The sequence below is a fragment of the Melampsora larici-populina genome, assembly GCF_000204055.1.
Source record: "Melampsora larici-populina 98AG31 unplaced genomic scaffold MELLAscaffold_7, whole genome shotgun sequence".
Taxonomy (NCBI): Eukaryota; Fungi; Basidiomycota; class Pucciniomycetes; order Pucciniales; family Melampsoraceae; genus Melampsora; species Melampsora laricis-populina.
The window spans coordinates 2,014,631-2,028,839 of record NW_006768771.1 but is presented as its reverse complement, the minus strand read 5'-3'; the positions used below and the strand labels follow the sequence as shown (position 1 = coordinate 2,028,839).

At 38.0% G+C, this 14,209-nt stretch overlaps 3 protein-coding genes across 3 annotated transcripts; 2 read left to right on the top strand and 1 right to left on the bottom strand.

Moving 5' to 3' along the window:
• Positions 1-2,221: 2,221 nt before the first annotated feature.
• Positions 2,222-3,118, top strand: MELLADRAFT_60996 (uncharacterized protein; the record flags this gene model as incomplete). Its single annotated transcript, XM_007406853.1, has 2 exons — positions 2,222-2,487; positions 2,575-3,118. 2 exons carry the CDS (start codon positions 2,222-2,224, stop codon positions 3,116-3,118), a joined length of 810 nt encoding a protein of 269 aa, XP_007406915.1.
• A 5,226-nt stretch (positions 3,119-8,344) lies between these two features.
• Positions 8,345-10,465, top strand: MELLADRAFT_95381 (uncharacterized protein; the record flags this gene model as incomplete). Its single annotated transcript, XM_007406854.1, has 3 exons — positions 8,345-8,634; positions 8,729-10,405; positions 10,462-10,465. 3 exons carry the CDS (start codon positions 8,345-8,347, stop codon positions 10,463-10,465), a joined length of 1,971 nt encoding a protein of 656 aa, XP_007406916.1.
• A 1,442-nt stretch (positions 10,466-11,907) lies between these two features.
• Positions 11,908-13,395, bottom strand: MELLADRAFT_74356 (uncharacterized protein; the record flags this gene model as incomplete). The annotated part of the gene is made up of 3 exons (XM_007406846.1): positions 11,908-12,844; positions 12,915-13,146; positions 13,228-13,395. The coding sequence occupies 3 exons, from the start codon at positions 13,300-13,302 to the stop codon at positions 12,300-12,302; spliced, it is 852 nt and encodes a 283-aa protein (XP_007406908.1).
• Between the last annotated feature and the right edge of the window lie 814 nt (positions 13,396-14,209).

Genomic DNA, 14,209 nt, shown 5'->3' with positions numbered 1-14,209 from the left:
TGTCTTCGAGCTACAATTGACAACTTTGAGAAGCCTGCATATACTGCTACCCATATCTTGCGTAACTCATCTGGATAAGTATCCCTACATACCTTTGAAGACCAAGCATAGCCATGCCTCAAATGTCCTATGCCTTGTGTTCTGCTGGCCTCAAGCTCAAACTTGCGGCGATAGGTCAGTTGCGATCAGTTGTCCATGTCTGCAATCACAGATATGTCCTCATTGTCATTCTCTCCCGCCTGTTTGAAATTTACGAGAAGCTCTGAGCTTCACGATGCTCATTTCCTACGTCTTCTAAGTCTGTAAAAGCAATGATGCACACGTTCTTACCATGCGACCCAGGTATGTAGTGCGGTGAATTGAGATTCAATAAGCAGGGACTTACATTATGCATAGTCAGTCCTGATAGTAAATGTCTCAGGTGATATCCTTCATCCACTTCTCATCTCGTTCTTATCTTTCACCGCGATCTTATGTCTTATATCTCAATTGTTGAGAACTCTCAGAATCCTACTTCATCCATACCCAGGCACAGTGACAGCCCAGCATCCCGGCAAAAGGCTAAAGGCTAAAGGCTAAAGGTCAAATATGACTCTACTTGCTCTGCACGCGCACCAACTTCTACCATTGTAGTCGAATCATTCTTGACTCTAGAATAATGCATGATACGTTTCGGCCACTGCATTGGCGCACCGTACGCCCACGTATGAAACTGAGATTTGCAAAAACGGTGCCATACAATGGGGTACTCAAAAGCCACTACAGAGGCAATCGAGCTTCTTGTGAACGTCAATACCCTCACAGTGATGGTACTTGTGGTGACATCAAAGACCAACTGACTGTCATTTCATTTCTATTGAGATATGCTTGCAGATAGATTACTCTCTGCAGTCTTTGAGTGAGAGCTTGCTACAAGGATATCACTCAGTTGCTCGCGTATCTGACCTTCTTGCCAAACCTTGCATCAAACCAAGCATGCCTAAGCGTGGCAATTTGTGCTGATAAAATAAAACGTAGTTTACATGTAAAGCTTTTCCAATTTTGGCCGCAAAATCCAACCAACATTTCGGCAAAATTGGGACAAGTGTAGTGGAAAAATTCAGAAGCGTTTTATGGATATGGATGACTCAATGCAATTATATTCCAAGATATAATGCGTGTTTGATTTGACGGTGGAAGTGCTGAATCACAAGACAAGGGTAAACTTACACTGAGTTATCATTTTGCTGCAGGGCAGACGCAGGCAAAAAAAGTGTAGCAAAACGTTTCCGAAATCCTGATGGGATGTCAGGGAATAATATTAAATAACCAGGTAGGCTCTGTTCAATAGCAGCCCTGAATCTCGATTCAAATACGTATGTGGTATCAGTAATCAAGGTTTTGTTCTTGACTCCATATGAATGATGCCCCGTTTTTTTATTTATGTGGACAATTTCAGTCTCCATCGTCGACAAAAACACTGCGGGCAGGTTTTGCGGCGAATGCCTCGGACTTTAGCTTCCGAAAGGTCTTGCTAACGTTGCTCACTTGTGCCATCCAGAACACTACACGTCAGAAACAAAGAAAGCTGGAGTCAAATGTTCAAGACCAATATATAGATAGGCTGCTGTGCTGATAAGATCATGTCGCATTCTTATAACTCAGTCAAATTTACAACATCTGGAACTGCTACAATAGGTGACATTATCAAATGCACAGTCATATTAGGGTCCAGACGCCCACAAATGAATACGAGTTGAAACAAATTTGGTATGTAGGACGTATTATTCTTACCCAGTGTTGAATCATAAAGAGATAGACAAGAGAGCCCATATGTTGCAGCCCGTCCACATTTCAATCTTCGATGGATGGGACACTACCATGGATGATGTACACGAATTTGAGGCAGAAAAGAGTATAAAAGGAGGGCCTTCTTAATGGTGCTTTTTCTATCCCACAACTGAAGCAAAAAGTCATATCTTTCGAATCGTCGCTTTCTTACAAATCATTTCTTGGATTTCAGACATAACTATCTACTTTGACAATCATCCAAGGAAAAATGCTATTATCCCTTGTTTTGCTAAGTATATATACTTGCAATGCTTTAGGCCAGAGTGGGTCCTTGATTCTCTCTATCAATTTATCTGAGAATTTCTCTCTTCCACATTATTAAATCCTTCAACCCCTTTTTTACATCGTCCCAGATGATATAGACACCAGCATAAACTATAGTACACATGCAATGCGGCAAGTCCCATTGAGGACACCCGCCGGAAAATACAACCACGCAACGTATGAAGCTCTGGATAACCATCATATGACAATCCTCGATGTGCGTGGAAAGGAAGAAGACTACAAACTCTTCACAAATGGGTTTGAGTACATTGATAAGCTTGAGCTCAGCGGATTAATTGAGCATATCCAAAGTCAAAATATTGAAAGTAAAGACAAGGTGAAAGGATTTTTAGCAGGACTTCAGGGACCAATTTGCCAGATGATAAAGGATACGTAAGTTCTATCCGAGTCACTTCTTCATGCAAACAGTTCTATCGAAGAGTAAGAGTTGACATTGATGCAAATTCATGAGGCATTCAGATACAACGCTAAAGAAGTGGTTGTTTATGCTACAAGAAACAAAGCAATGGTTCCGACAGAAGCAGCACGAGCAGCGAAACAGACTGCTGTAGGAATTCACTCAGACTATTCCCCAGAGGCTGCGAATTATATGTTTAAACATATGGAAGTCATCCATGGTGATCCGGTCAAATTCCGCGAATCAGTTGAGGAAACTGGCCGATGGGCTTTTGTTCATGTTTGGACCCCAGTCTCCACAATGAAATTCAACCATGTTGCAGTGGCCGATTGGACTACCGTTGACGAGAATGACACATTCGCAGTTGGCTTTAAAGAACCTCACCCAACAGACGGCTGTCGACATTGGAAATACAACCCAAAACATACATGGCATTACAAAAGCCACCAAAAACCTGGGGAGTTTCTTCTATACACCCAGTACAAAAGTGATGTGGATGGTGGAATGACATTGCCGCATAGTGGAATTGCTGAACCAGGTGTTGAGAAACCCGCATCTAGCACATGGAACGCAGGTTTTGAGATTAGGGTTGCAATGGCTCTTTAGATCTGATAAACATTAAAAACTGTGAAGTTTTATTGGTTTTGAGATGTCTTCATGGGTTTATGCTGAAGTTTTCAGTGAAGCAAGAACCAATTGTAGATTTATCTTCTTTTGAGATTTGAGGTCACATAGTATGTGTTTGTTAACCATATGTTTCCAGTTTTTCAAATATTCTACATTGTTTGATTGATCACTATGATTGTGACATTGGCAACTCCACTCTATACCTAGGTATTTTTTATTGAGTTGTCAAACAACTCAAATCTAACTGTCAAGTTCCATCCACTCCTTTCCACCATTCCTTGGAAGCTCAAGACTGTATTGTTGCCAATAAAATATAAAAGATTTTGTAGATCTCTGTCCTCATGTTATATCTGGAGGATCAATCAGCGCCATGATTTTTTTGCCCTATGAAAAATCCAAGAGAAATGATTCTACCTCACAATGTTTATCTCTTTTGGAAATTTTAGGGCTTGAATAGGGTAACAAGATCTCATTTTGGAGATCATTTTACCACTAGTACATATATCCATCTGTGAAATTCTTGATTTGATATATATCATTGAATATGTGAGTTCTATTTCTAGCCCAATTCTTAATAGTATCACTGCCTGATAGTACTGGGGTTCAAGTCAAAGGACATTGAACCTAAGTGTGTTTTGGGCATCTCTTGAAAGTATCAGACATGTTTAAAACCTTGCAAGAACCTCTAAAGGTACTTGTGAGGTCCAAGACCCAAGGTTCTATGACTTTTTTTGTTTCCAAAAAAAACAAGTCTTTTTTCTGTGTCAAGAAAAGGAATGCAAGTTGTTTTTTGTTCCTTGGTGGTCATTTTTTTACTCCTCTCTCATTGAGTCCCATTGATTGTTGGCTGCAGACAAGTTCTTGAGGCGCTTATTTGCTGTGTAACAAGGTTGATCTTTCTTGGTGCCTATGAACATGCACATCTGGGACATCTCTCACCATGAAGAGCTCTCCATTTCCACCAACACCACATTGAGAGTCAGACACCGGAGTGATCACACTGAGTGCTCTTCTGGCAGGTGTGACAATTCAAGACAAAATTTGAAGGGGATCTGAACATCAGTCTTGTACCCAGAAGGGTTTCCAGAAGCTAAAACTGAATCCATAGTGGGTTCCTTTTTTAACATGATTGGAAAGGGTAAATTTATAGTGTCAAAAGAATTGAAGTGATGGGATGGGAGGTTCATGAAGGCGGATTGAGTGATTCAAGTGAACTTGTGTGATGCTAGCTTGATATTGATTGAAATACATTTCAAAAAACAAAGAAAGTCAACAACTAGAATATATTGTGATTGATGAGGGTGAAATGATAGGTAGAACAACCCTTTATACCTCAAAGACAAGTTTTTTTTGCACCATTTGTTTGTCCACAACTTGTGAGATCAATTTCTTGTGTCCTTCAATTGACCAGAATTGCCACTATCCTTAAATTGCTATCCTAAGAAGTGGGGGCCACATGTTAAATTTAGGATCTCAAGGTTGAAGTTGATCAAAAGAATCAAATAGGTGATTAAAGCAAAGGTGGTAGATTGGTAGCGTGATATGTAGGAATTCAAAGGTTTGAAGCTTCTGGAAACATAGCAGTATGAGAGGTGACCTGAGGACATAAGTGGTCAGCATAACTTGGTAAGACATGAGATATAATTCAGGAGCAAAAAGTGTGACTCACATTGCACACCACATCCTGGTTGAAAAAATGTCTGTGCCATGCACCCCAGCATGTTTTTCTCTGCACTGAAAGTCAGACTTCTGAGCACTCTCCTCTTGCTACATTGATGTTAGTTTTGTAATATTCATTGCCTACTTCCATTCCCGCTGCCATTGCATTCATATATACCCACCCACATCAACAATCCAATCCTTCAAAAAATATTCTTAGCCACCACTATCAATATTTTACTACTATCCAGAAGTCAATGACCAAGAACTCTTGAGCTCGCAACTCTGCACCTTGATCAAGATGGAAAACCAAATCCCAATTAGCAAATCTCAGCACAACATACATCCTCAGGTTGATTTGTCAAGACAACCAATACTCACAGATGTGAGATATGAAGATCCAACCTTTGAGTGTACTTGGGGGCCATCAAAAGTCAATTTTTGAACTACTTCTAGCTTGGTTACTGACCCCTCTCAGATTGCTTACATTCCCTTTCTTTGCCTCCAGTCAATTTGGATTACAACAACTGATTGACACATTTATATGTGATCCAGATACAAGATCTTTATGCTTGACCACACTTTGTGCAAACAATTAGAAGCTCACCAAGTGTAATTGTGACTTTGAAGAAATTTAGAAGGCATTGAAACAACTGAAGTCCAACTTGTTTAACTTCTCATTCCCCCCCAATCAGAAAACTTGACCTTTCAACTTCTCTAAATGTTGATTGTCTACAAATTGGACTCATTGAAATACCCCTCAAGTTGCGTCTCCAAATCAGTTTTGTTCTCATTTTCACCTTAATTCAAAAACCAAGCACAAGCCATCCTAAGAATCCAAGCAATATTCAAGGCTGAGATATATTACATCAAGATATCATACAAATCACAATCATGTGACTCAAAACTCCAAGATAATGTAAAGACTATCAGAGTCAGTTTGGTTGCCTTCAACCTTGCAGATTTACCCAGCCAAAATCTCAGGTGTATGCTTTGAGGCAATTTGAAGTGTATACACTTTCAGTCCTGCTGTACAGAAGCTGTGGTAGGCCTGCAAGTTGTCCACCTCAAGTTCAGCCTGCCAAATATTTGATCTGCAAAGTTTGACATCTTGCTCAAATATTGCAGGTTGACCTGGCTAGTCCCATCTACATACCTGAAACCTCAAGCACATGGACATACACAGGGCCCAGTGACTCCTCTCTAGAGTGGTCACCCAGAGGGCTCCCATACCCCCACCAAACATTTGTCAAAGCTATGTTATAAGAAACTTGTTTGATGAGGCTCCAAGTGGATTTCTTCAAGGAGTTGTCTCAGATCAGAAAATGGTAAATGGAAAGACAACAGTTTTTGTTTTCTTCAAGAACAACATAGAAAGGTAAGGATAATAATTATTCCAATGAAGAAAAAGAGTGATATAATGCATTTTTTTAAGCTTGTGTACCTTTGCCATGTTCAAACCTAACCCAATTGCCAAAGAACCCAACACACCCATAGGTAACTTTGTGTATCCTGAGTTGACATTTATTGACACCTCCCAGCCAAAAGCTCAACCAGGTATACCAAGTTTTCTAGCAAGAGGCTTAAGTTTGAACACAGCTCTTATCTCAGATCTTGTTTTTCTCTTTCTTGAGTAACATTGTGTAAAATACCTTGTAGCACATTGACTTCCACACACGCGACAAGATTTAAAAACAAAATTGTTGAACTAAGTGTGTGCAAAGCAGCTCAGACCTGCATATTTGTCTCACAAAGGGATTGATTTCTGAGCACCTGGACAAAGGGATAGTCTTTGGATCCAAAGACCTGTTCAAAACTTCTATCATTCCTGTATGACTTTCTTTTTGTGTCTGCACGTCATTGTGCTACCAAGAAATTTACACAGTGTAAGTCATAGTGGCTTCTATCTAAGCACTTTTTATGTCCTCACAACCTTTAGCTCAACTTGTGCTTCAAAAATCCACTTGAAAGTTGTATAATACCTGCTTGGAATTTTTGACTTGAACCCCACTCTATTTGGGGAGCTCAGGTCAAGCAGATTTTGCAGTTTCAACCACAAAAAAGAAATCCCAAAATCACACATTTTTCCAAAAAAATTATGATTTCAGGATTGCTTCAACAAGATCCCAAATTTATCATGAGCAGTAAATTTACAGTAATGAGAAATCCTAGACAACTATAAACCCAAGAAGACTAAACAAACAACATGAGGTGAAAAAGAAAAGAAAGGTGTCAATCAGACTGACATTATAAGCATCAAACACCCACTGTCACAAAAGAAAAAAAAGACACAGATCAATGGTTTCTCAAGAAGCTACATAGTGATCACTGTTGATCACTACTGCTGACCATCTTGTTTTACAAACCAAGTTTTTCATATCAATTCATCATGAAAAGTTTCCTTGGTTTTTCAAGAAAAAGAGCGTAAAAAACCTGATTCCCTTACTTGTTCATTTTCCATGCATCAAAATTAAACCAAAGAACTCTTGAACCATTATTTTCTATTGTCCAATGATCTGAATATGTAAATATCAGAAAAACCAAAAAAAAACTAGAACCCCCTATTGTACAGTTCATGACATCAAGGCGTTGATCAGCTTCAACTTTCAAGCGACAAACACGTGTGTATGTTGTAAATAAAGTGAAGGTCTCGAATTTGAAAACGTTCCAAAGGGAGTTTAGGAGCTCATGACAAATACATACATATTACTACAACACGATCAAATCCATCATACAACCCTTGCTTTAAGGGGTGGTCCATGGTGTTGAATATTTATTACGCTCAAGCATCACACGCCACCAGTGTACTTAAAGTGATCAAAAGCTTGGATAAATGCTATTGACGATCAGAAAGTGATTTCCGTTTTCATATCGATCAAGAGGATTTTTATTTTGTTGTTGTTGCACAGATGATACATAATGAAATCAAATCATGACTGAATCAAATCATTCTTGGCAGTCTTAGATCATGAGATTTATCCAGATGGATGATGATGAAGAATGAATTAGATTGATCGAATGGAATGATTGATCTCAGTTGTTTACATACGTACTCATTAAATAAATCACATTGATTCTTCTTGATTGGGGATCTCTATAATTGTGGGTAGATGTAACCAAAGCATCGATGGATCATGATGGATGGATGAAGTTGAGGAACGAACGTGTTGATGAGAAAGTACAAGAATTTTAAGGTTTGAAGGTATTTAAATTTAATTTGTAACAGATTATGTACCAAGTTGGTAGTACAGTCACACTCACAGTTACAAGATTAAAGTCTTTTTTTTTTTCAGGAACGTGCTACAAACAAATTCAAACTTGTTCAAATTGCTTGAATTTATTTATTTTTTTTTAAAAATTAAAGAAATTAAAAAAATTTTACAAGCTCAAAGGTAATCATTCCTATCTCAATCAGATAGTTTGATCCCTTTCTCAAGTCAAATCGATTAACTAATCACTACTTCAGTATACAATCTCATAAACCATCTCCATCCTGTTAATCTGATCCTGATTCTAACTCTGATTCTGATTCTAATTCCAATCAAGATGTCAATTTCTAACTTGGATTCATCAAGAGAATCCAATTCGAAATCTCAACTTTATCCTTTACCCAAACTAACTATTTCTTTAACCAAAACTTTATCAAATGAGTTTGCTTTAACGAATACGACACTTTCGACTTCAATCTCTTCAGCTCCTCCTCCTGAACGTGAAACTTGGTTAGGTTCATTTACTTCGGGAATCGGTTTATCTTCTAAATCTCGTAATACTCCAAACGAAGCTCCAATCGTGATTGCTGATCTGTCTGATAGACCAAAAGCTGGGATTCTATTAAAGTAAGTCTTTTCTACAAGTAGTTTTCTATCAATCTTTCTTTTGTTCAAATTCACTAATAACTTTTCATCTTTTTATTGATTTCTCAACTTCAAGTTCAGTACCTAATACTCCTCAAATCACACCTTCTCAATCAACTGATCGATCATCTCAACCACCTACTCCTGCTCTATTACCTCAACCATCAATCAGTTTATCAAGTTCATTACCATCCAAAAACTCAATGTCATTTCAATTACCACCTCCTTCTTCTGATCAATCCAACACGCATACTCAATCCCATGATCAATCCAATCAAACTCGTCAAGCTCATTCTCGTAGTCTGACCATCAAATTCGCTCCTCTACCTGATCCTCGCTCTATGAAACAAAGATCTTATTCAATGGGTGGTGATCCACATTTCAATCATGAAACTCTACCTGATGGTTCGACCGGTGATCCTCCCTCCGCACTTCGACCTAGAGATTTAGATCCACTTCTGATCAATGAGAATCACCCATCAGATCATCCGTCCCTCAATTCGGCTCAACCTTCTTCTTCTCTTCAACCCGCTTCTTCAACCGAGAATCAAAGTTTTTCATCTCATACATCCGGTCCTCATCAATCAATCCAACCTATCCATCCTTCCAACTTACTCAACTCACCTGGTCCATCAGCTCTCCATCAGATTCCTAATAACACAATCTATCATACACCTACTGGATCGACTTCAGTCTCATCACTAGCAACCTCATCGTGTCATCCACCTTCTACACTTCCTACGGAATCCATCTCAAGGAAACTCTTTAATGCAGTTTCAAAACAACGCAAACCACGTTCATTGAACACATCCTCATCTAATCTAAGTTATGCAAGTAGTTCAGAGTCTGCAAGTTATGGTGCACCTTTACGACAGACTCGTTCGGTTGAATCGTCTTATAGTATCAGTGCAAGAAGTTCGGCAAGTGATTCGATGCCGAGTTGTCTTCGAAACCCGATCTTGAGAAGAACTAAATCCAAGGAAGAACCTTTGGAACAAAGACCACGTAGAAGAGCCCAGTATCCACCAGTTGCTCAACGTAAAGTTCATATGGGAGGAAGTCGAGGTGGAGCAGGAAGGGTGTCGATAATTGAAGAACCTGCGTTTGACGAATGGGGTGTAGCTGGTGGATCGGTCAAAGGAAGAGCCACAGGTACTTCAACAAGTGCTAGTTCAGTTTCCGATTTCGGTTCGGTTCGTTCAGCTATCGTTGCTGATGATGATGGAAGTGGGATGGCATGGTTAAGGAAAAGAAGACAAGAACGTGAAGAGAAAGCTCGTCGAGAATCAGATGCTAAAGTAGGAACTGGGGATGAGTCTACGACTCCTACGACTTCTGCTTCTCATAATATCACGCATCAACAATTGGCTTCTGTACCAACCGAAAGAAATGAAGAACAAGAAATCTTACAACCTTCTGTTACACCTCAAGCTGTGACTCTTCCACCGATTAACACCTCAAATGCAGAACTTTCAGAATCGTCTGCATCAGCTCCAACCAGCAAAAGTTCAGCCGTCACCAGCACAGGCTCAAACACAACCGATGGTGTTGAAGCTATCCGAACAAAAGAAGAAGAAGAAGAGGAAGAACAGGAAGAAGAAGAAGAAGACGAAACCGAACAAGTCCTTGACGAAGAAGAAGAAGAAGAAGAAGAAGAAGACGATGAAGAAGAGATCAGAAAAGAAGACTTGTTACAAGCTAAGGTCTTAGCTGAATCACCTTTTGTAAAAGGAGTTAAAGAAGTTTATAAAGAGTATGCAGTTGGAATCTCTCTTGGATTGATCAAGTGATTTTGAAACTCAAAAAAAGCTAATCTTTTTCATCATCAATCTTTCTATTAGGCGAGAACATCATTAAGATCCCCGACGAGCTTACCCGATCTTTGACTCTCTCTCTCTTTCTCTCTTGTTGTATTCTTTTCTTTGTCTATGTTGGTTTGTTTCGTTTCGTTTTTTTTTTTTTGGTTTCGTTTTGGGATGATGATGTGTTTAATTGTAATTTTATTAAAACAAACAAACTCAAAGATCAAATCTATCTTTGATGAACCAATTTTTTTTGAATTTCTGATGACTTTTTGTATTCTATCAATGTTGACTTTTTTTCCTCAAGTTTTTGTGTGTGTTTTTTTTTTCAAAAGTTTTTGAAAAAAATTCTTTTCTTTACTATGCTTTTCAAATTTTCAACGTTTAATTTTTAACTTTTCTTTATGATTTTCAAAAACTTATAATCTTTAATCCCTACTCTTCTGATTTGACTACTGATCTTTCTTTCAAACTCTTTCTGGTTTTTCATTTTGTTTAATTTCATTTTGTTTTTTTCGTGATTCTTTTTTCTTTCATCACCACCTGTTTTAAGCAAAAAAATGAATCTGTATTTATATCTTGAATTTTAAACTTCAATCTCCCCTCATCCCAAAAAAAACCAAGCTTCCAGATGGTCATTCTTTTTACTTGAATGTCTGAGTTGAGTTGAGTATGATCACTTGTTGAGGGTCTGAGGTAAAGGATGTGGTGGATAAGAGTAAGGTAGAGAAGCTTGAGCTTTTCTTTTTCATCTTCATGAGATCTTCTGCTCCAAGCTTGTTCATAGTCCTGCATACTATGTAGGATCAGCATTTTATGTAGGATCAATCAATTCACCTACAAGAGCATTCTAGAGTAAGCTGAGTGAGGGAAATGATGCAGAGTTGTATATAATTCCCAAGGAAAACATCAATTTAATGGATTTCAAGCAACTAAAGCCACTGAAGGAGAAAACTTGAGTAGAATTCAAATTCCAAGATGATAGTCACAGGATCTTGAAGCTGATGTGTGCAATAAGACAATCAATCAAGTTTGATCATTCAATCAACTCCAAAAGATTTTTTTCCCCAAAAAGCTCACCCAGTTTTATGAGAAACCTGAACAGTTTCTTTCAAAAACTCCACATCTTTTTTTTTTTTGAAAACTTGAGTGTTTTCCTCTGTTTTCAAAAACTCAAATTTCCTGAATATGTAAAGAAACTTTCATAGTTGGTTTTTTATTTTCATTTTTTTCATTTTCAAATTCCAAAGAAAATCATGACATATAAAAGAAACAAACCAAATCCATATCCAAAAAAATCAAAATCAAAACCACAAAAGACAAATAAAACAAGTTAAGAAATCAAAAAATCAATAAGAAATATAACCCCATTCCAATTTTTTCATTCCAATTTTTTCATTTTCATTTTCATGTTCATTTTCAATTTTATTTTTATTTTGATGATTGGTTGCTAAAAGAAAAAAATCATTTTCAATTCTTTCAAACACGAAAAGAAAAGAAAATCAAAAAACATACTAAAACATAAAGATTTCAAAAAAAAGATTAAATAAAAAAGATCAAAAAGAAAAAGAAAAAAGGAAAAGATAATCAAAAGAGAAAAACTATATACACAATCTCAAAGAAAAGGATAACTAATCAAACAAAACCGATTTCCAAAGAAAAAACATACAAACAAACAAACAAACAAAGTAAAGAACCAAGCAAAGAAAGAAAAGAACCAAGAAAAAAAATCCAAGTTTTTCAAAAAAAAAAAAAAAAAGGTATCAAAGTTTTCCAGATTTTCTCAAACCATAAACCAACCTTTCTCCAAAATTAATTAATGAAAGATGATTCAATAAATTTTTTCTAAGTTTCAATCGGTAAGATTTCCCCAGCCAAGAATCTAGCCGCTTCAGATCCTTCAATCGGTCTTCTACCCAATCCCTTGTGGTTCCATCTTTCTTTAAACTCTTCAAACCCTTCAAGTTCTTCAATTCGTATCCTCCTTTCAGCTTCTCTTACCAACATCTTTTCCACCAAACTCTTAATACCATCACCACCCTTCATCTTCCCCTTCTCCCCTTCTTCTTCGGATGGCCATTCATAAGACCCCTTAGCAATCTTCACCAACATCTGTCTCCTACTATTTCCCCCAAACGGTAACCTTCCCACCACCAAAGCGTAGCCTACAACACCTAATGCCCAAACATCTGTTTTTCTACCATCATACGCTTTTCCAAGGATCAATTCAGGTGCTGCGTATTCTTCTGAACCACATCTAGTGCTAAGTAAACTTCCTTCTAAGTCTATAAACCTTGATAATCCAAAATCAGTCAGTTTGATCATCGGTTCAGACTTTGGTGGTAATTCAATTGATCCATCCACAAATAATGGTCTAGTAAGTATAATATCTATGAAAAAAAATCAATTAGAAAAAAAGACTCTTAAAATAAGAATTAATGATTGTGAGAAAAAACTGACTTTCAAGTTTAATATCTCGATGAACAAGTCCAAGTTGATGCATCCAACCAATAGCAGCAACCAACTCACCCATACTCCTTTCCACAAACTCATCAGTAAAGGAAGCATGAGCTCTTCCCACCAAATCAAACAATTCGCCTCCTCCCACATGTTCAAGTACCAAGACTGTATGAAGCGTATCAACCGTTTCAAAAGCCGCTTTCATTCCTATCAATAATGGATGTCGAATATGCTATGACAAAGAAAGAAAAAAGGTACAAGTTTAGTTTAGTTTTCGGATCTATTACAATTTGGATTTTGTACTCTGATTTACCTGTAAGACACCAATCTCTCTTCCTACCGAACTCTTCATTCTTTCATTCCGGTCAACTGCATCGTTAGCGATCATTTTCAGGGCCACAAGTTGATGACTCGGTCCATGTTTAGCTTCAACAACTTTCGAAAAACTTCCTTCACCCAAGGTCCTAGTGATATGATAAACAATACCAGACGCAGGATCGAGAAGTTGTGATGAGTTTTCTACAGTGGATGATGTACTAAAGCTAGGCTGTTCTTGTTGAGCCGAAGTAGGTGTAGGTGTAGATGAAGAAGAAGATGCAGGACTGAGAGTCGAGAGTCGAGAAAGAGTATGGTTGGTAGCTACGAAAGTGGGATGTCGACTCGGAGGTTCAAGGTGTTTATTGGGAGATGGTTCGGTATCATGATCTGATTGATTTGGATTCTGTCCATTGGTAGTAGTAGTAGTAGTAGTAGGTTTCAACATAGAGTGTTTGAGTGGTGTATACCGTTTATCGCATGAGACTTCTGGCATGATGCTCTCATTCAAACGTTTGATAGATGGGATCCTAGAAAGATGTGATGGATGCGGACAAGAGGTTGATCTGCTGGGTGACGAAAGAGATAAAGGACTTGTACCATCTGGACTGAATTTCGTATCAGGTTCGATAGGAGGTGAAGAAAGGTTAGGATGATCTATCGAAGGAGGAGAGGTTGAAGGAGTAGGATTGTAGGAAGAAGAAGGTGAATCAAAGATATTAGAAAGACGGTCTTGATGAGTTGGACTGGTCTTTTCGGTATTTTGACAAGTTTGAGATGAGCTTAAGCGAGGAGGTGGAAGGACTGTATTGAAGGGTGTTGCAAAGAAACCGGAGGTCTTGTTTTGAGAAATAACCGTAGTTGAATTAGATTTAGAGTTTGCAGTGGTGGGAATCGAAAAGAAATCGAGTGAGTCATGAGCTTGAGGTTGAGAATGTGAAGTTGAATGATCTTCTTGATTAGATTGTTTGAAGACGGTA